Here is a 23,025-nt window from a genome sequence, read left to right as displayed (position 1 = left end):
GATTGGCTTAAGTAGTCCTCCCAGTCATTAGATTAGCATATTGCATTCTGGTAATTGTGGTGCGTCTTTTTAATGAGTCCCAAAATACTTTTAAATTTTGCATGTATTGTCCCTTAGTAGGGTTCAGGCAGCACTCCGATTGTTTTTACAGGAATCTGTTGTGCCGACGAGGTATTGAAAAGTTCCCAACTCCTCCGGCCCCATACCGTAGTGAAGGGGTGGTGCAGTTCTTCACGACCGATGCCGTGAATATGGAAAATATTGACACGACGGCATCGGTCGTGAAGAACTGCACCACCCCTTCACTACGGTATGGGGCCGGAGGAGTTGGGAACTTTTCAATACCTCATCGGCACAACAGATTCCTGTAAAAACAACCGGAGTGCTGCCTGAACCCTACTAAGGGACAATACATGCAAAATTTAAAAGTATTTTGGGACTCATTAAAAAGACGCACCACAATTACCAGAATGCAATATGCTAATCTAATGACTGGGAGGACTACTTAAGCCAATCAGTGACGTAGTGCGTCTTGAGCACCGAAATCTTCTATGCACTGCCTTTGAAAAAGAAGCTAATCTGCTTTGAAACGCGTCAGGCGCTTAAGAAATTCGGAACGCAATTGCCGGTTTTTGGAAATAAAGGGTCCTGAGAACCATCTGTTGTGGAGTGCGTTCTTGCAGCAGAGCACCTTGATGGAAAATATATATATATATATATATTCCAAAATTAAACATCGCTTCTTCTGGGGTGCTGGGACCCATGGAGGGTGGCATACACGCCGGCGAAGCTCACCGGCAAAGTCAAAGTTTCAGAAAATCCCAGTAATAACGTATGCTCTCAGTAATAAAGGCACGGCAACTCCGTAATGAAGGTCAGAATATTTATTACACAACGCATTTCGGCGAGAGCCTTGATCACGTGTAACCACAAACACAAACACTCAAAATTAAATAAAGTTGTGTGTGAAAAGGAAGTGTCATGGCAAAGAAGAGAGGACTGGGCTGAGGTTCGTGTGTTACCTGGCGAAATCGCCATATTGGAAAGGCAGATATTTCAACATAAGCAAGAAGCAAATGCAGAAATAACGTTCATGACGATATTATGCACAGCTATGGATTGCAAAAATTGCTGTGTTCTAAAGATTGTAAATCTAACCTCCCAAATATCGTGGATATCTGCACAATAGGCGCAGGCTCGGGTAATTCCCAGGCGCGGTCGCCACAAAGAAATAACAAGATTGTCTTCAATAGCCGATTAGGTATGTAACATGCGTTAACCAACAAATCAGTATTGCACAATATGCATAATACAGAATAATACATCTGCAATAGAGCCAACAGGTCAATGAACCAATCAATAAGTGTCACAAGTGTGTGTAACATTCGCACTAGACTCCAAAATTAAGATTACAGTATAGTGCTGCTCGACGTCAAATTGAGAGTCAAATGTACTCTAATACATAGTTCAAGTTAGGACTTAGAATTAGTCACAGAAATAATGTCACTAATGCTTGAAGAATTAATTCTACTAAAATAGGAGAACACAACAACTGTCAGGTTCAGTAGATATCAGTATCAGGGGGCTACTAGAAGCAATGGTACAAACATAGTGCTATTCCTTAAAGCAAATAAAGATTAAAAGACACTGAACAATGACCTATATCCGAGTCTCATCTAAACTAGAATACCACAACAAATACCAAAGTCCCAGTGCGAAGAGGTGTAAGTGTTGAACAGGAACGGAGGAAAGGGTAGGATGCCCGTGTCGGTGTGTGCCAATGAGGGGGCTCCTTCCTTCACTCCTGTATAAAAACATACAAAATATACACATTAGATTCTAAATGTATGTACAAAAACAACAGCCTAAATGGAGGACAGAAATGCAGTTAAAATATTTGTCGCAACACAGTGCAGGCAAATAAAATGATTCAGTAGAGAATACAAAACCCTTAATAAACAAAACTAGGTAAACCATACAAGCCAGTATCAGGTGTAATTCAGGGGCCTAGCTATCAGTGGGAAAAAGATCATGTCTTCAGATGAATGGACAGTTCTTCATCTAAGTTAAACCCCCTCGGACTTTTGGTCAGGAATTCAATGATATATCTAGATTCCCGTTGTCTCAAGGTCAGCACTCTATCACCGCCTCGAGGATTCCTGGGGATTTGTTCCAAAATCATGTAGCTCAAATCTGCAACATTGGCAAAATGACGTTCATTGAAATGACAAGCAACCGGGTATTTGGGATCATTATGAGAAATAGCTCTAAGGTGTTCTAATATCCTCTTTTTAGCTGGACAGATCGTACTTCCTATATACCACAGTTTGCAAGTACATTCAATCACATAAATTACAAAATTGGAGCTACAGGTCAGAAATTGTGTTAGTTTCTTACTTGTTCCATTGTACTCTACGGTAGTCTTAAATTTACTATGATGACACGCCTTACAGTGCCCGCAAGGATAAAATCCTAGCAGACCAAGTCCTTCGTTGATAGGATACTGCGTTATGTCATGTTTGACCACCATATCCCGGATGTTTTTGTCTCTTCTATATGTGATAGTGGGACGGTCAGGTAGTGAGTTGCCCAAAATACTGTCAGATTTCAAGATACTCCAGTGTTTCGTGAGTATATGTCTGATTTTTTGTGCCTCAGAGTTAAAGGTGAGGATCACCCGTGTACCTGACAAATCACTGTCTTCCTCAGGCATCGGTTTATCTTTCAAAGTGTCAGTACGCTGTACAGCATTAACCCGTTCTGTAGCTTTTTTGAGAACCCAGTTAGGATAGCCTCTACTCCGAAATCTGTTGATGATAACTTCTTCCTCTAGGGAGAAAGACTCAAGGTTGTTACAGTTCCTTTTTGCCCTCAGCAGTTCCCCATATGGTATGCTCCATTTGAGAGCTTCCGGGTGACTGCTGAGGGCATGTAGGATGCTGTTGCCTGCCGTCTCTTTGCGGAACAATGAGGTGCACAGCTTGTCCTCCTTGATCACCAGCCGGACATCAAGGTATTCAGCACAGATGGCATGTATAATGCCAGACAAAGAGATGTTGTATTGGTGGTGTTCAGTTTCACCAAAAAATACTCAGCTTCCTCCTGTAGTCCGCTCCAGATGATAAATAAATCATCTATATAGCGTAGCCATATGATGACTTGCTGAAAGTCCTTCTGTAGGGTAGTGCTGGCAAAAATTTCTTGCTCCCAGTATCCCATAAAAAGATTGGCAAAACTGGGAGCAAAGCATGAACCCATTGCAGTACCCTTTACTTGCCTGTAGAGGGCGCCATTAAAAGAAAATATGTTATTCTTGAGGCAGAAGTCAGTCATCTCCATTATCATCCGACTATGCTCACGATATTTGAGAGGTCTAAGCTTCAGAAAATGTTCACATGCTTCAAGCCCTTGTGTGTGGTCAATGATCGTGTAAAGAGATTTAACATCCAGTACCATGAACAGATAGTCGGACTTCCACTCTAAGTTTTCTATCTTAGAAAGAAAATCCTTTGTGTCTCTTAGGTAGCTAGGAAGAAGGACGACAAACTCTCTCAGAAAATGGTCAATGTATTTGGAAATGTGCTCAGTAGCACATCAAATAGAAGACACAATAGGGCGTCCTGGAGGTTGGATCTTACATTTATGCAGTTTGGGAAGAAGGTACAGAATGGGCAATTTAGGATGATCTTTTTTCAAATAACAATATTCTTCCCACTCAATGAGACCTTTGTCTTTCCATACGCTGAGTTTCTCCCAAATGTCAGTGATACTTTGATTATATACATTGGTGGTAATATGTATATAAAAATTATTATCTTCTAACTGTCTCATAGCCTCACTGATGTACTCATCCCTATCCAATATCACCACGTTTCCCCCCTTATCTGCTGGGCGGATTACGATGCTAGTGTCTTCGGCCAATGATTTAAGTGCTTGTCTCTGTGAGAAGAGGAAATGTTATTTTTGGTGTCATGGGCACGTTTGGGTATATTGAGTCTAAGCTCCATTAAGGATTTGATAGTACAGTCCTGAAAAGAATCGATGTTGTCATGAGGCAAAAGGGGTATGAAGGTAGATTTGGTTCTAAAAAGGGTATGTGCTGCTGCTGCATGTGACACTTCCATATCATCAAGAGTCTGTGTAATGCTGGGTATTTCGCTACTGTTGTTATTCTCTTGGGCCAGTTCAGCTAAAGTGATCAGGTTGTCTACATCACTGATCATCAAATTACTGTCAGGTATGGTATCCGCTTTATAAGAAGGCTGTTGGTATCCTAATCTTTTTAATGCGTGCCATTTCTTAAGTTTCAGTTTTCTTACATATTTAAAAAGATCAATTCTAGTGTCAGTGTATTTGAAAGAGGAAGAGGGACAGAATGAAAGGCCTAGGCAAAGTGTACGTTTTTCAACATCAGTCATAGGTCTTTTCGACAGGTTCACCACTGTTCTATTTACCATTTCGGTATCCATTAGTAATTTTTGTTTGAGAGTGTACGACGATTTCCCACTACGCCCCTTCCTCTGCCTGTATTCACAACGTTGTTGGATTCTCTTCCTTCTGTTCCGACGTTTCCCCTGCCTCTTCCCCGTCCACGACCCCGTGATGTTGGTGGTTTGTTGACCTTTGTAGATTGTCGGTCCTTCTGCAGGACCCGAAACTCCTCTAAAAAATTAATAGGCCTTGAGTTTCTTTCTTCACCAGATGGAATTCCATTCTTGCAGGTATAGTCACAGGCACCAACAATCAGGTAGAATGAGAGTGAATTTGGAAAAAGCAAAAGATCCAATAAAGGAGAATTTTAAAAACTTGAATTGGTATTAAATTATTAATATTGGATTTTATTTGTTATAGAAATAACTATATGCAACTGAGCAGACAAATACTGCATCACACTACTGCACATTAATGTGAGAAATTGGGCTGTTGGTTGAGGTGGGTGTAAGTCCTTCTCAAGCGACAGCCACAATTCCCATTAGGGTAAATCACAAAAGTCACTAAATTATCCTGTGCTTAACCCCTTGGCACAAAAGCAGTCAGGCTTATCTCAGAACCAATGAGTGAAGTATTCATGCAGCCCACAAACAGTAATAAAGTGTAAACATAACACTAGAAAAATAGAACACCAATTTAGAAACAGAGTAATTTTGTTTTTTTATTAATTGGCACTAAAATGACAAAAATCCAATCAGTATAACCGGAGATATGCAATTTCAAAGATTTAAGGTAAGCTTAGAGCCTAAAAGCGCCACTTCCGGTTATCTGGCCGGTCAAGATACAGGATCCAGGTTATTCCCACTAAAAAAGTTACCTTTTAAAGTCCAGTGGGAAGAGTTCTGTTACCGATGGAGGAGGCTGCTAGGAGCAGGGAGAGCATTGCGGATGGTCGCCGCTGTAGCGCGAAGATGGTGTCAGATGGTCGTTGATGAAAAATCACGTTAGTGGTCATCGCGGGCTGTCGATGCTCTAGATCTTGCATTGCCAGACGTCATTAGCGGTTGCTGTAGCGTGAAGAGCTGAGGTTGCAGGAGCTTCGCGAGAGCAGCTAGATCTTGTCACGAACAAGCCCGTTTGCGGTTGCATTTTTTCCTTTTCTTCAAGGAGGACCTATGAGGCACATGTTGGGTATCAGGAACTGAGGCCAGCAGGGCTCAGGTAGGTCGAGCTGCAGGTTCAGTTGCAGAAGGTCAGCTGGGCAGTTGCAGAGAGGCCTCAGGAGCATGGTGTGTCCCTGTAGCTTTACACAGCAGGTCAGTCAGCTGACCCTTCGAGTCACTTCAGCCTGAGATGAAGGGTGCAGGTGCCGTCTTCCTTCTCAGCAAGCAGGACAGGCCTCAAGCAGCAGGGCATCCTTCTGTAGAATCCAAAGGTCCAGAAGTGAACTGAAAAGGGGGGCTGATGATCTCCTTTTCATACACTGTGACGACATTGAAGTGGGAGAAGCTTCTGGAGTTTGCCAGGACCCAGTCTCTCCGGGAACCCAACAGGCTAGTGTGAAGTCCTTTCTGAGTGTGTTAGGCCAGTGCCTTTGAAGTGCCAGTGTGGTAGGGCTTGCCCCCCATTAAGTCAGGATGGCCCATCCTGCCAACCCCCAGACCTTCTATTTTGATACTGCCTGGAAGGTATACCCAAAGGACATCTGCACCTAGTCATGTGACCAATAAACAGGCTGCAGGCACCAAATTGTTAGGAGAAGAAAATGACAACTTTCTGACAGTAGCATTTTCAGAACTGTGACTTAAAATGCGACTTTCCCAATAAAGAGGGTTTTAAATTACTATTCCTCAGACTCCAAACATGACTTTCTTACCAGCTCCCAATCAAACGTTATCACTTATTAAATGTAATAAGGTAACACAAAGTTACCCAATGGGAGAGGTAGGCCTCACTGTAGATAAAGGGTGACATATGTATTAACAAAGGAAGGTTTAGGCCTGGCAAAAGGTTTATTTCGTTAAACAATGCTGGACGAACCCAATTTATGTGTGGCACAATCACTAGTAGGCAGTGTTTGGAACCCACTGGGTTTGTTAAAAGACCCCTCACACACCAACCTAGTTGGTGTCATGGTTCATCATTGGGGTCTCAACCGGCTGGCCGAATGCCTCCTGGTTGTGCTACGACGCCTGATTACAGCGGAGCTGGTGTGGTGCACTGCCTACTAGTGATTGTGCCACACATAAATTGGGTTCGTCCATCATTGTTTAACATATATTACACAGGGGATACGGACGCACACTTTCCCTTCCCTTGCTCTCCCATTGATATTGACATTAATTTGCAGCACACAGCTGTGAGAGCCTACATCCTCAGTCTTTTAATACTCAAAGAAGCACGCTTTACTCACTATGGCCGAGAACCCTGGTCTAGGGTTCACTCTGGATGACGTTAACAAAATTCTGGACAACCTACCACTATTGGCGGATTTCAATATGGCATCCTCCATCGCACAAACTGCTGATTGGGAAAGCCTCAATGAAAAAAAGCAAAATCGGATAAGAACCATACTCCATGGAGTGATCCTAACCGAATATTTATGGAACAACACTGCGCCCAGGGGACTAATCGTCACCAATGTCCCATGAATCTTCCTAGAGGATGCCACCTTCCGAAAAGAATGGGCCCAAATAGCATGGCGATGCACACGAAACTGGATGATCCTTCTCATGCAAACATCTAAACGCCTCTCAGACGCCTTTCTCATTGAGATACAAACAACAGAAACCCATTTCAAAGCCACACTTCATACAAAAAAACGGCTTGACGAAACAAATAAAGATCTAAACGAATACAAAGAGGGCCTTACCCAAAGCAAGATCAATAAATTCCAGAAGGACCTGAAAAGATTCTCCTATGCCAATCCATATGCTGAAGCCGACTACCAACCACCAACCAGAGCAGACACATCAGTCGCATCATACGATAATGACTCATCAGGGAGCAGCGGCTCCAGCACTGGCAGTTATCGCAGACGACAACAAGGAAGAGGTGGACATACAGGTTGGCAACAACCGTGGACCCAAGGACCTCCGGGACCTAATATACATTACCCCCCAATGTATCCCCAAATGCACCCACATTTTGGATACGGTTGGAACACGCCCTTTGGCCCTTCACCACCATGCATGAACCAAAATCAACAGCAACCTTTTTTAGGAAGAGGCCGACGAGGACGCGGAAGGAGACGCAGAGGGAACCAGGTACACTGGGAAGACGACCCACAACAAGGAGCACTGACAAGGAGCAAAACAAGAGACCAACAACCAGGCCCGAGCACACGTTGAGTCTCATCACCAACCTCTCCAAACATGCTCTCACGCCAGCAGAAAAAGCAGTACTAGAAAAAGGACTTGGCTACGCTCCCACAGCAAGACTTGACAAATTCAAGCTACATTGCGAATTAGCAGAGTTCTTCCGCAAACTCAAGCTTAAAGCTTTCTTTGAGAACTCCCCCACTCAACCAGACTCTGAACAACAAGGGGACACACCCTTCAGAGTAAAGTCAACATTTATTCCACCTCCAAGCACAGTACCACCAGAGATACTTGTGTACGAACAAACTGTGTTCAAAGAGATTGAAGCTCTGGAATAACCCAACACTTTCCAAAACACGAGCCGGTCAGAACACATGGCTCTACAATCATTGAAAGGCAACCCTGAGATCATAATAAAACCAGCCGACAAAGGTGGGGGCACTGTCATACTCAACAAAGAGGACTATCACCGGGAATGTGACCGGCTACTCAATGACACCAAAACCTATGAGAGACTGACATACGATCCAAGCACAGCTCTGAAAACACGCATCCACACCCTTGTGGAAGATGCAGAGAACACAGGTTTGATCACTAAGAGCAAGGCCAAGTTCCTGACCACTACGACAGGCAAAATACCGTACTTTTACATCGTTCCCAAAACCCACAAGAATATAATGCCCCCCCCCTGGACACCCATCGTCTCGGGCATTGGATCACTATTAGAGCCCCTGTCACGCTACTGCGACCATTTCTTGCAACCCCGGGTACAATCAACCAGCACTTACCTAAAAGACACTAAAGACCTACTAGGCCTAATAGCGGCCGTACCCTATGACCCCAACACCTCACTCCTGGTATGTCTCGATGTGGAGAGCCTGTACACGAGTCTCCCACAAGATGACACCCTCAGAGTACTAGAAAATGCCCTGAACAACTCCAACTGGCAACATCAAACTTCTACATCCTTCGTTCTGGAGTGTGCAACACTTGCACTCAAAGAAAACTTCTTTGGATATAAAGGCAGACTCTACCTCCAGAAGTACGGGACTTCCACGGGGAGTGTCTTCGCTCCCAGTGTAGCGGGTCTGTACGTGTACGATTTCAAGACCAAACATCTACACGACAACAACCAACTACGAATTCCCCAAATCAAATTTTATAAACGTTACATCAACGACATTCTATTGCTTTGGGAAGGATCCAGTGAATCCCTGGTTACATTCTGTGACTGGCTCAACACATGTGATCCCAATTTTCGCTTCACACATAATTTCGACAGACAACAGACTACATTTCTGGATCTGGATATTGAAGCAGTAGGAGGAGGTCTCAAGAGCAAGACCCATTTCAAACCCACCGCTCGCAACTCCCTACTTCACTTTACCAGCTTCCATCCAAGATCGCTTCGCGAAAACCTCCCATATGGCCAATACCTCCGGCTAGGCAGAAACTGCAGCAAAATTAAAGATTACAAATCCCAAGCCATAGACCTGAGTAACAAACTACACCTACGAGGATACCCTGAACGCATAACGAACAAAGCCAACAAGAGGGCCAGAAACCAGAACCGCGAAGGACTCATTGAAACTCAGATGCGAGAACCCACCCCACCACCACTAACATGTGTGACAACATACAACACCGTGACTAACAAAGTCTCACAGATCATCCGGAAGCACTGGAAAATACTGAAGACAGGCAACCTTAACTGGGAACCACCCCTTCTCTCTAACAAGAGAGCAAGATCCATAAAAGACGCCATAGTATCCACCAGATCGACACCACCACAAAGACCTGCAAGTACGGTTCTAAATCCCTGGGGGCTCCCAAGCATCACAGGTCATTTCCCGTGCAGGAACAGCAGTGTTGGCCACATCACTGAGACCGTAAAAAACCTCAACCTGGAACCAGGAAAGGTATGGGAAATGCGAAAACACACTAACTGCAACACAGAACATGTCATATACCGGATCGGTTGCCCTTGTAACCTAACATACATGGGCATGACTACTCGCAAAATCAAAACCAGGGTCTGCGAACACCGCAGCACCATACGGTGCAAGAAAAACACCACCAGGATGACAAACCACTTTCTTGAGACTGGCCACACGACCAACGACATGAGATGGGTGGTCATAGAAGCACTAGACCCCAATTCACCTAACATCCAGAGCCGCCTTCTTGAAAAAGAACAAAGATTGATATATCGTCTATCAAGCCACATCACAGGCCTGAACGACAATATCCCCTGGAACAGTCTCAGAAGAGCATAGACATCTAACGGAAACACCCAGTCTTGCGCACCTTTCTCTTGTGTGTCAGAGCCAAGCCCGCATCACACCTTCCCCTCTAATTGTGCCAATAAGCCTTACCATTAAGGGATACCTACAGAGCCAGGCCTGCACAGGCACTTTCTCACTAACTGTGCCTCACCACTACTCGGTCTGCGCCATCAATTAAGGTAGACGCTTCCGGCTTTACCGACTAGGCAGCGCAACATACACTAATAGACCATAGTGGTCTCACCCCTTAGGTTCCCCCTCTTGCTAAGCACAGTCCACTACCATGAGTCTCGAGTTGCGGTCCACTTATTTCACTGTGCTTGCCTTTACCACTTTCTAGCACTTAGCATAGCCTTATACTCTGCTTGATCAAGCGCTCCATTTCGCGCAACGGGCCACATTCTGCTCCTTTTTAGCCCATGAGCACACTGCCATCATTGTAAGATCAAGCCCTCATTGTCGCGCTATTGCCCTTCAATTGCACATGCGCGCTCGATGTCAACCAGATATCCCCATCACGCATCCGTGAGCATCTCACCGCCACGCATGCGCAGGCACCGATTTCGCATCGTCACGCCTACACACACAGCCCGGCCCTCGCCCACAACCGGCACGTACTCAATGGATCCAGCAGCTATTTATACCGAGTACACGCCGGCCCTCACTACCATCCAGGATGACGGGAGACCACAACAGGTTTTTGGTGGGTTACGCTCTGATACCAAGTAAGGTTGTGCGACTGATAGTACATAGAGGCTTCCCATGAGCATTCTCGACCTGGCAGCTCACATGCCTCTCACTCCGATTTTTCTGTCTCCCCAGAGTCTGACAGAGGAGCGAACTCCTCTCGAGCCCCGATCAGCTACTTTATCTCAACCATAGTGTAATTATATCTTTTAACATAAGCGCTGCTGATTGAAGCGATGCCGCTTCCCTTGTTTTTAATAACGCATACTTGGATAGCTCCGCATGACGGCACTATGCCGGCTACCTCACGTGTGCGTTCACGTAAATGACGCCCACGCACAACTTCACCACCACTGTGGAAAGCTTCCACACTATTGCGTTGCAGCACTGTACATCACGGTGAACAAAGCCAACATCGTGACAACCCTTGGTTGCCACTAGATTGTCACGTGGAAGTCTCACAGCCTCATAGCAACGTTAAGACTGTATACTATCATACTAGCTGCTGCACTACCTTAGCATGCAGCATGCCCACCATATGTTTGTATTGCATCTATAGGTACCATCACCTGGTAGGTCAAATTGGATGACCATAGCACTTAAGAGTGCATTTTATGTTGCCTAATACCACTGCAATTATGCTATTTGTCAAGTGTATATACATATTCTGTGCTGTTTCCTATTTCCCACAGGTCCTTTTTTCATAAGTGTCCGTAAGTACGTAGACACGCAGTCCACACACCTTAGCGCGTGTGCAGGTACTAGTTTTTCATTGTTTTCACTTTTCACGTGGCACTACTCACTTTGCCACTCACCACTTTCACCGGTCCTGAAGAAAGCCCCCCCCCTACATTTTCCTGCGGGCTGAAACATGTAGACCTATCACATCGACAACTACAAGATAATTAATTATTTTTAGTTGCATCACAAATAATTTGTAATCATATCCTGAGCCGCCATTAATAAAAATAGAGAGGCAAGGATTCTCAGAGATATTTTTAATTCACATCACATCTTTGCACCACATCAGCTCCGCTGTAATCAGGCGTCGTAGCACAACCGGGGGGCATTCGGCCACCCGGTTGGGACCCCAATGATGAACCATGACACCAACTAGGTTGGTGTGTGAGGGGTCTTGTAACAAACCAGTGCGTTCCAAACACTGCCTACTAGTGATTGTGCCACACATAAATTGGGTTTGTCCATCATTGTTTAACATATATTACACAGGGGATACGGACGCACCCTTTCCCTTCCCTTGCACTCCCATTGTTTGACACAAAAGGTTTATTTTGCCAGGTCTAAATGGAAGTTTAAAACTGTACCCACAGGCTGAATGCTGGCCTGGGACATGTTTGAAAGGCAACTTAAGTGGGTGGCACAATCAGTGCTGCAGGCCCACTGGTACATTTAATTTACAGGTCTTTGGTTCATTTAGTATCATTTTACTAGGGACGTCTAAATAATTGAAATGTGCCAATTGGTTGTAAGGCAATTTGACCATGTTTAAAGGAGAGAACACAAGCACTTTAGTACTGGTTAGCAGTGGTAAAGTGCACAGTCTTAAAAGCAAACAAAAACGGGTTCAGAAAACGCGAGGGGTGAAGGCAAAAATGTTTTTGGTTTACCCTGCAGCGAGGGCAGGTCCAACAAAGCTCTATTGTTCAGCAGAGAATTGCTGCAGGCTCTATGGGCAAAGCCTTTTGAAGTCGCATGGCAGTTGGACGAGGTCTTACGGAACCTGTCTGTTCTGGCAGGAAAAGGTCAAAGCAATGAAAATTCCAATTTTGCAACTGCCGAAGTCCTCACATCTGTTGGATACTTTCTGCATCTTCTCTTGGTCAAGATTTCTACCTCTAGACTTGTCAAATACAACTTCAGGCTTGCACCGCTGGAGCATTTTAAGCACTATAAAAAAGACTAGGTGTACTCAATGTGTTGTGATGAGCTGTGGGTGAGTTGTCACTTTGGAAGGATTCGGGGCTGAGTGACTCCTGGACACACTCTAACCAATGAGAAAAAAAAGGTTCCCAGGGGGCACCTCTTGTACCATATCCTGTTTTCTTTACAGCAAACTATGCCACAGTGCAATATTCCGAGTAAAATATCAGCACGCTTCTGCCCTTTGAGGCTGCTGGTGTGACAGCTAGGGGTGTCTTTAGGGAAATGAGCAGTCCCTTTCTCCTCAACTACACCACAGTACTTTTGGGACCAACTCCCCCTCCGGGTGCAAGCTGGCTATTGATGGCCCAGTAAACATAGGCTTTGCTTCTCAGTTCTACAATTAGAATTAACTATTAATGGGTAGGCTTCACCATGTCTATTTCAAGTTAATGACGTTCATTAACCCTCCTTAGCTGCCCATCCTAAGTGGAGCAGAATCACCCTCTATACAGGCAGATCTTCCTGCCAAAAGGCTTAAGCTCTTGTTTCTGCTCTGAGATTAGTTTTCATACCTCATAAAGGGGAAGCACTGACAGGGTGCAGCTGCTAGCAGGCTAGTTCCAATTAGCAATCTAGAAGTTCAAGCCTAATAGGAGATACTTTTTTAAAGTTACTTGTCCTAAACATTTATTAAAAATCTGGCTTCAACAGTGAATTTGATTTTCAATAAACATTACAAATAGTGATTGAATCATTCTAGTAGTCTGTCCCAAAACAAAGAGAGTACAATTAATATTTTATCTGAACTTTAGCTTTCCTCATAAGAGCAGCTTCAAAATAATGAAAATAGTTTTTTTGGGGCTAGTCACTAAATGTGCATGCCAACAAAAAATACTAGGCACTCTACCAGGTGGGCCGCAAGGGACACTTAAAAGTCATTTATTTAATGTTTAAAAGTAGGGCTCTGTCGCGTTAAAAAGGTTATTTATAATACAAGTAGAGAGAGCGAGAAGTTTGAGAGAACTTGTCCTTCTCCCCTGGTTTGTATTCTGGACCGTGCGTCACTTGCCCGGACACGCGAGCCCGGCTCTGTGACGTCATCGTGCTTACATGCGCAAGTGACGCAAGGTCCGGAAACCTGGCTCAAGGTAATTATTTAGAGACAACAGGCGGCCACTGGAGCAATTTCGGGATTTCGTGTTAGGACTGCAGTAGGTATGCAACACGGACAGTGGACCTTGACAAAGAAAGCGGGACAGGGGGAGCCTAGATTTTTGTCAGTAATCCGCCAAAATGTTTCTGGGTATGGCTCACTCAACAAACTTTCGTGTACCCCATCTAGAGTGTGACTACAGGCCCAGTCCCCCGCTGGGATCCATGCTACTGATTAAAATATAACTCGAGTGAGCAATTCAATATTATTTCAAATGTTCTCTTTACACCAGGATAATTCTTAAAAATATGGTATGCCAATTTTCTTAGACACTTCAGTTAACTTATTGCCAAGATTTCTCTGCCTGGGAAAGGTTTATTTACCAAATACAATGAAGTGATTACATTCAGATTTTTTTAAAAGAGGCTGTACCCCCTAATGGGAATGCCGACTTTTGAATGCATGCTAAAAGAACCTATGAGGGCGGAACTAAGTTACAGCACATGTTTTTTTCTTATACATGCACAGCGAGAAATGCTTGTGCATAAATGACTAAGCATAGTACATTTTCATTCATTGATAATGATGACGCTTTGTGGTGCTTTTTCCGAAAGCACTGAAGACTTGCAAATTCATTGATGGTTGCGCCATTGATTGATCTTCGCGCATGCACGAGCACCTATGATTATGTGTGATGGTGGTTTCACATTACAGACTGCATTACAAAAACACTACTGTACAGTAATGACCTTGAATAATTATGTCATATTTTTTTCTACAGGTATTGCGTGTCGGGTGTAAACCATAAGTTACTGTTTCACCCAGAAAATAGAGATAATACTCTTCACGTTTCAAGCACTCCTTAGTGCGTGTGCTTTCACAGCCCCGAAGGTTTAATTTCCTTTGACGTTTTCACTATTGGTCATGATGAAAGCCATTATAATCGACTAGTTGGGTGAAACATGTAGACCAGTTGTGGGATGTAAGAGATCATCTACACCTCACAAACATTCTATTCGTAACCCTGCCCCGGGCTCCCACCAACTGGAGACAGTTTTAAATTCACTTCTTTTCCACAAATTGTCAACCAAAAGATCCTGCTCTGCTGTCATTTGGCCAACAGCAGACAGACTGACGCTGTTGTGCTGCCCGCGTAGTTGATCGTCACGCGCTTTGAGGACTGCTATTATTGAAGGATTTGTCTTTATTGAAAAATACTTGCTTCTATAGATGGGCTTCATACCATATGTAGGTACAGACCACCATATTGAACATTCGTGATTCACAGGTCAGCGCGATGGCGCCGCTTGTGATTAACACCAACTCCAGAGTTCTTCATCACCGTCTTCATACACGTCTCTGTGTATCATCAACACAGTAACAGTGCTCAGCTACCCATAGAGTGCCAGCCATCACTCTCACTTGGGTACCCGGCTGGGTGTCCTTGTGAATATCTTGTTTTCCTTTTCCTCCTTCACCCACTGTTGGCACGTACACCTCATGCGGCTGCGCATTCTACCCATCAGATGTCCCTAAATCCATAGGTCCTGATGAGACCCTAGATCACGTATAGGGTTGAAATGTCGTCGGCAACAAAAGAAAGCGAACCATTAACAGCGCGAATTATTATATATAGCTGCTGTATATTATGTATTGAGTTGCTAAATGGTCGACTTTTTTGAATACCTTGGAAATCTTGTAAAATATGGTCACAATTATGTCACCAATATTTTAGGTTCCTGTTTCTCACTGGGGACGGGACACATTTTTCTTTTTCATTGTATATAGAATTTTGTTTGTAAAATATAAAATATGATAGTATCAAACTAAAACCATAGGTGTATGTGGTTTCTATACCCTCTGACATCATTTTAACCCTTCCATTGCGATTGTGCACTTTCTGACAATAAGTAATCAGGCATCGAAGCACACCTAGGATGCACTGATGAATCATGCTACCAACTCGGTTTGTGGGTGAGGGGTCTTTTAAAAAACTACCGATTTTTTTCCCCTTATATGACTCCGTTTTGGATGCAGTAAACATTTTCTGAGCCTTTCTGAATTGTTGATTTAAAAAGGTTATTTACACATGTTCATATGCAGGCTTAAAAGCTGAAGTAGACAGGCTACACACGTAGGCCTTAAGTCATGCTTTCTGTCAGTACAGTGGATGGCACAATATGTGCTGCTGTCCACAGGTGATATTTAACTGCCATTGGTGTAGTCAGAATACACACATTGCATGCTGGGGAACTGCTGTACATGCCCCAGAGTTAAAAAAACAGCAGCATCAGTCTGCATAAAATGGGGTGAAAGAGAGACTTTCTCATAGCCACCACAGAACTAGCAAGCATCAAACGTGATTTTGTCACTAGTATACTTCCCCGTCTAACTAAACCTGTGTTTCATAAGTGGTTGGGGCTTGCCAGAGAACCAACAAGATAACAGCAGTTGTAACTCACTTTTAGAAATGATACAAGACTTTAGCCAACATACTTTGTTAAACTGCCCTATAGATTGCGAAAATAATTCTTGGAATTAACATGGATGGTGCATTAACACTGACTGAACAGACAGACACAGTTACTAAAATATGGGTTTTTTTCCAACTGAGGCTTTGAAGAAATTGTTTATATGTTTTCAGTTCAGCAAAAGTTCAAATTGTAAATGTATGTCTTCTAAAATTAGTGCAACTGTATATTCAGGATTTTTTACCAAATCCATTAAAAAGTTACAAATGGTTGAAAATGCAGCAGCCAGAGTGATATTAAACATGGAAAAATTCATTTCCATCTAGGGAGCACTAGTTAAACTCCATTGTAAGCTATTCAGCAAAGGATCAATTTCAAATTATTGTTCTTTGTACATAAAACCCTGTATGAGGGAAAATATAGCTCTCTATCAAGGAGTTGAATACTACATTTCTCAGTGTAGGGTGTACTCTCTCTTCCATTTTATCTGCAGCTGTTTTACTGCAACAAACACCAATGTTGAAATTTCGTATATTGTAAAAAAACATGTAAATTTATTGATGCTGCATCAAAACCGTACTGACACCACTTCTTTTTGATAGTTAATTTAACACAAAATAATAATTACTTGCAAATTATCCTCCTTCCTGGGTAAATTTCTGTAATCCGGCACAGCGGTCTCCTTAAAAGTGAGAAGAAAGAAATCTGAAAGGTCTATTGGTGGTAGTTCCTTTTGTAGCTTCAGTGGCATCACTACATTTGCAAAGCAACTTACACGGGCTAAAAGTGAAGGATATTATGTATTTATTTTTGCTCTCAACAATTCGTGTGACGTCGGGAATTAGTATGTACACGTATGAAAGACAAATTGCTGACAAATATGAAAGACAAATTGCTGACAAACTTCAAGTTATCATATTTTCTGCTACAAGGCTTTCTTCTTACCTCTGCTTCTTTTTTACGCTTGGGGCCTTTCTGTTCACTAGTTTTCGTTGTTAAACTTGGCATTCTCACCTAGAAATACGCATTGGAAAACACTGAAATTACGTGTTACAAACTGGTTTCTGTTACACATAAAAATGTGAACTACTTTTCATATATGCAACTTTGTCTGACAAAAACACCACAATGGGTTGGCAGAAAGCAAATAGATTTTATTACTTGAATGGCACCCTGATTAAGATGTCCTTTCCTATTTTGTGAGGTTATGAAGTGCATGATGCCACTGTTTTTGACATCTCTGGGCGATTCTTGGTGCAATTTGTTAAGGAAATCACAGCCTAGTGTCTTGTGTGAAGGTATGGTGGGAAGAACAAATTGCCTCGTACGTTCTAGCAAAATAGAGTTAACGCAAATGGTAGAAAGCATGAGAAGGAGAACCCAAGTATGCTTTTCCAGTAGACTAGGACCTAATGAAATAGGTGGGAATATAATTGGTACAGGGTAGTTATACATTGCCAGATAGGGAAACATACGCCAAAGTTACTAGAACAAGAAACTGATGAAATCTTTCTTGTGCCTGGGTGCCCAGCGCAAAGCCATAATATGACATCTGAATGGCAGAGGAAGGCTATCTGAAATTACTTGCCATTACCAAGGCCTGCCTAAGAGTCAAGCAGAAGCTTAGCCGTTGAAAACGCTGTTAAATGTAACAAGTAAGTAAATCCTGAAAGATTTGCCTAGAAAATTCGCCTAGACACCCATTCAGATAGAGTGCGCTATCAAATGCAATAGCCACAGTCACTGAGTGGAAATGGTGGGTTGTTAATCTGGCCCCTAGGGTTCAGGCACAATTTAGAAGCTCCTGTGAATTTGTACATTTGCCCGCAAAAATTGCCCTTCCTTTGTGGATTTGTTATTACTTCATAAGTGCAAAGCACTGCTGGTCCACAACTGTAAAAAGACTTTCTTGGAGAAAGTTTACAGCGAAGTGTGCCTGTTTAATCTGTATTTTCAGTGCTGGATTGTTTCTGTTTGATATCTTCTTAAATATATCATTCATTAGGTCTCGCCTGGCGAACGCAGCGTGAAGCGCTGTCGCCAGCGAGATCTATTGTTGCTGACTTGCCTCGGAAGTGGGACAGGAGATGGGCACGCGCAGGCTTTTGGCGGATTGGAGCCGGTGTACGCGCTTGTGAAGACGCGCTTGCAATGATGTGTACAGCCACGCGGCGTGCACATCTCCTGTCCCCCTTCCGCCCTCAGCAGCCTCATCCACTTTCACTTTCCATTTCCCCCGTCGGCTCCACGGAGACAGATTGTTTTATCGTGTCTACCTTCATTTCAGTCTATCCTCTCGTCGTCGGAGCTCTAGATTACCCTCAACAATCATCTCATCCACAGTGCTCTTAATTATACATATTCACACACCACCCCAACACATTCTGCCAAAACACATGACCAACAAACCTTTTACTCCTCTTTCACTCGCACTCCGCCACTAAGCTACTTAAAACACCTGCTACTCCAAAGTGCCTGTCCTCTCATCCACAAACACCTCTGATCCTCCCACACGGCCATCGTAGATTCCTACTGCCCGACAACCCATGACTTCCATCCCCCTTCACTTACCCACCATATAGTGCTTCCCTGTGCCTCTGCAATCACAGAGCAGTGTATCTTGGCCTTTACCTTTGGAACAGAAGCTCGTGTCTTCGCCCTTCGGTGCCGTTAGCTCTTTGCATCTCACCCCAGCTTGGAACAGAAACCAGGCCACGCCTACGCCGGTCAGTGTCAGGCGCTGATCCTGGGTGCAGAGGACGCTACTCAACTAGTCGCTATCTTGGCAGAGAAAGGAGCCTCGTGTCAGCAGCCAATAGGATTGTACGTCACCTAAGAGTTGCGTGCCCAGACTGCTTCCACAGCTATGCAGTGTAAGACGCGCTGTGAACTTCTCGCACCGTGATTAGTTGAGAACTTGTTAAGGGATGTTTGTGTGACGTCAGCATGAGTGCGGTGGGAGGTCTCTTGAACCTAATCTTGCTTGCTGCTTAGCATTGCTTTCTCTATACTGGTGCGATGACTACAGGACTGGTTCTAGCGGGTGATTTCTTATTTGTCCGGCTCATTCTCCTAACTTCCGTGTGCGAATAACTAGTGGTGTCTTGCGCAGCAGCATCCTATTAAGCAGTTTCTCGCTTTTACCTATAAAGCGTTTCACGAGTATCCAGCTGCAATAAAAGGCTTTCCTTTTAACACTCCCAGTTATGATTTTGCTTAATCTTTCACCAGCCAGAGAAACATCGCTGCTGCCTAACCTAGTGTTTTATTACAGATGTTTTGGAGCCCAGTTCATCGTACATATTCTTCTGTGGTGAGCGACTTCCTTTTGACTTAATTCTGCATTTCCTGGGATGAAGTTACATTGTTTGCAAATTGCATGTGTGAACCACAACCTAGTGAGTAATCCTTGCTGTCCAATATACACACTTCCTTCCCCTGGTGGATCAGCCCTGTACATCTTAAAAAGCCAGTGTTTTGAGAAGGGAGTGCGTGCTTTACAGTCGCAGCAGTAAAACACACATCAATAGTTGGCAGGTCCTGCTCGTGCACAGGAAAACTATTTTATTCTGCTTGAATCACACCCCAGATGCATGCTGGGTGTGTGCTGGACCGATGTCTCTGTGTCTAGTGCTTGTACACCATGACATCGCTACTCATCCAAGTGAAAGGGTCATCGCTGCAGTTGGCTTTGAAATCCATGCCTTGAGACATTCGGGATAAAACCAGGGATAGGGTCAGTGCTAACTTGGTAATAAAAAAAATAAAAAAAAATAAAAAAAGGGCTAGTGCACGGAGCACTGCCTAGAAGACCGCAGCATAAGCATTGGTACACCTCATACCAACGAAAGTAACTTGAAATAAAACAAGCATTTGCCAGAGTTTGAGCTATTGGCATTGTAAATGGCAATGCATTTTATTTATGTTTTTTAGAACCTGCAAGCGGTGCAGAAAACATGCACTGCTTACAGTCGTTGCTTCCAAGAAGCAAGGGTGGCAGTAACTGCACCTTTTTTACAGCCTGTCTTGCTTCTCGTAAGCAAAGACTATAAGTACAATGTGTGTGTTTACACACTGCTTGCAGGTTTTTTAAAAACATAAATAAAAGACATGCCAATAGCTCAAACTCTCGCAAATGCGAGACCTATTGCATTGCAAATGCTTGTTGTTCTTTGTTTTGGGGTTTCTAATGTTTTGTTTTAATTGCACAAGTCGCTTCCCTTTCTTCTTGTGCGGAGTGTTTTTCTTTATTTTGTGGTTGTTTTGATAAGAAGATTATTTTATTTCTTCAAGGGGGGATACGAGAAGAATGCTGACCTTGTATTCACTGCTATTGAGTAACTAACCCCCTTCTGCCTCAAATCCTAGCCACTTTCCAGCAGCAGGAGTTCAGTCTTGTTTCCTCTCCCTCAAGCGCAACCCACTCCACCTAAAACAATACTACTGTTCCTATTCTACAATGGCTTATCTCAGAACAAGCCGCTATCAGAAACAACTGCTTCTCATTAAGCATGGGCAGTTAACACGCAACTTGTCTGCTTTACTCAGAGTTCCTCTAAACATCTTTAGGCAAAAGGGCACTGTTTAGCACAACTGCCGTGCATGTAAGATGCATAGATTTTAGGGCTCTTTCTCCAACTTCTTCCTCCCACAGCAGTCATTTCTCTAGACAAATCCTCGTTTTAAAAAGCTGGAAAAACCTGGTAAACATGAAAACCCAGAAAGGAAACACCCTGTACTGCTTCAGAATCTGTATATAAGAAAAATACAATCCACTTCTCACAGTAGAGTGTGGAAACATTAACTGAAGCTCAACTGCCTAGAGCTGTGCCTTCTGGGATACATTTGCCAGCCTTAATGGACGGTATGATTTGGTGGTTGCGGCATGAGGTAATCTGTCTCCAATGGACATGCTATTAAATACAGTTGTGTGTGATTCTATGTCAGGACTAGAGGCCAGGATTACTCGAAACTTTCTTTGCATTTATATTTTTAAATAACAGTCATTTAGAAACATATAAAAAACAAACGAACTTTCCCAGAAACACCTGGGAAGCATACAAATAACATCATCCAATCAGGTAACAGATGTCCCTATAAAGTTCTCTGCCTTCTCTACGCTCCCTCTTTCTTTGCTGCTCAAGCACACTCAGATACATGCCTTCTGCTCCTCGAACAAATCTGATGTAAACTGATTGCAGTTGAGGTGCATTATTGCCCTTCGTTCCTTTAATTTTGAGGCCAGGATAGTCTTTCTGTGCAAAGCGGGCTGGAATGTGCGGTGCCCTAAACCGACCATAAGTGGCGCTGCCAGACACATGGTCGGTGTGCCTTGGGTTTATGCAAGGTGCGTCTTTTAATCAGCAGAGCGAGATTGAAGACGCGTGGCATTGCATATTCTGGGGAAGCCCGGCCAGCCTGCTTGGTGGCAGATGCCCCTCTTTGAGGGGTCAGTAATAGTTGCTGCCATTGCACCAACGCCCCCACGGGGTCCGTAGTTTCCACGCTTGATGCCCCACAGGATCTGTATTGTGCTCAGAAGCTGCGTATTCTTCTCAGGAGGGACACGGTCCAAGGCAGTTTACCCTTCAGAGCCTCTTGGGTGCGATGTTCCAGGCCTTAGGCCGTACAAATTGAGACCTCAGGTCTCCCAAATACTGACTGGTTCACCTAGTGTCATATTGACTAGCATCCTGTGCCTGCCAGATTCAGTTCTATGGAGACCTCAGAGTCCACCTATGTGGAAGAGGAGGAGACAGTCCCCTTTCTCCAATGGGATGATGAGTTTCATGATGCAGTGGATGCCTCTATTTACAGGCCAGTCTTGGCCACCATGGCCCCCCCTTGAATAACACCTTTTCTGGAAGATAGCAGAGCAGTTCACCTCAGCTCCCAAAACTGCCTTAGTCACTCTGGGTTTCCCCGGAATGCCTATTGCTGCTCAGGTGACCCTGATGTCCGAGCTCATACAAAGTAAAGTTAAGCGGGAAGAGGGGGTTGACCTCGATGCCTTTGCACGTTTAAAAAGGGCGTGGCCAAGATGGCGGACGGCTAGGACGTACTTTCTCGTCGCTCGCGCCACCGCCACCATCAGCACCTGAAAAGAGGCCACCAGACCCTCTGTCTCGGTCCCCGGGAGTGCCTGTAACTAGCGGGTCAGGGTGAGCACAACCAGAGGCCCGCTGAGGCAAGTGGGAAACCAGGGTCCCACGGCCTGGTGAATCGATTGGTGTGCAGACTGCGGCGAGCGGCCGCGCCAGGTAATACGCCTCCTTTGACCACTGCAACATGGCCGGGAACAAGGCGCTCCCTAAAGGACGTTCACCAAGCAAGGAGGCACACAAGTAGAGGACAAAAATGCAACCACAGGGATAGACGCCAGGTCTGATTCAGAAGATGGCGAGGGGCCGGTAACTAAGTCATTCCTGGAAACGCTGTTCTCCTCCCTGCGTACAGACTTTCAGACGATGAAGACAGAAATCGCAACGGAAATTCGACAAATGAGGCCCGATGTTAACACAGTGCGAGAAAGAGTGGCCGAGTTGGAAGACAGAGCATCTGAGAGGATGGAAGAGGTCGCTTGGCTTCATCAAAAAGTCCTCAAAGTCCAAGAACATCAGCTGGATCTCCAGGCACACAATGAGGACTTGGATAATAGATCACGGAGGTACAACGTCAGGATCAGAGGAGTGCCATCCAAAGCGGAAGGCTCCAGCATTCGTATATATGTCATGGACCTCTTCCGACTTGTTCTGGGCCTCGCGGACGACTCCATCATACAGCTGGACCGGGTC

General features: G+C 44.2%; 1 protein-coding gene across 2 annotated transcripts in view; it reads right to left on the bottom strand.

The window, feature by feature from the left end:
* The window catches only part of TEX12 (testis expressed 12), a 299,352-nt gene that overhangs the window by 255,501 nt on the left and 20,826 nt on the right, over positions 1-23,025 (bottom strand). For both annotated transcript variants that reach the window (XM_085609297.1, XM_085609298.1), the window contains exons 4-5: positions 17,177-17,245; positions 16,860-16,913 (exon numbers count right to left, since the gene is read on the bottom strand). In XM_085609297.1, coding sequence (XP_085465423.1) covers positions 16,860-16,913; positions 17,177-17,245 — 123 coding nt within the window. The remainder of the gene's footprint in view (positions 1-16,859; positions 16,914-17,176; positions 17,246-23,025) is intronic.

The sequence above is a fragment of the Triturus cristatus genome, chromosome 6 (assembly GCF_964204655.1).
Source record: "Triturus cristatus chromosome 6, aTriCri1.1, whole genome shotgun sequence".
Lineage (NCBI taxonomy): Eukaryota > Metazoa > Chordata > Amphibia > Caudata > Salamandridae > Triturus > Triturus cristatus.
Note: the sequence above shows the minus strand (reverse complement) of the source record. Positions and strands in the feature narration are given on the sequence as shown.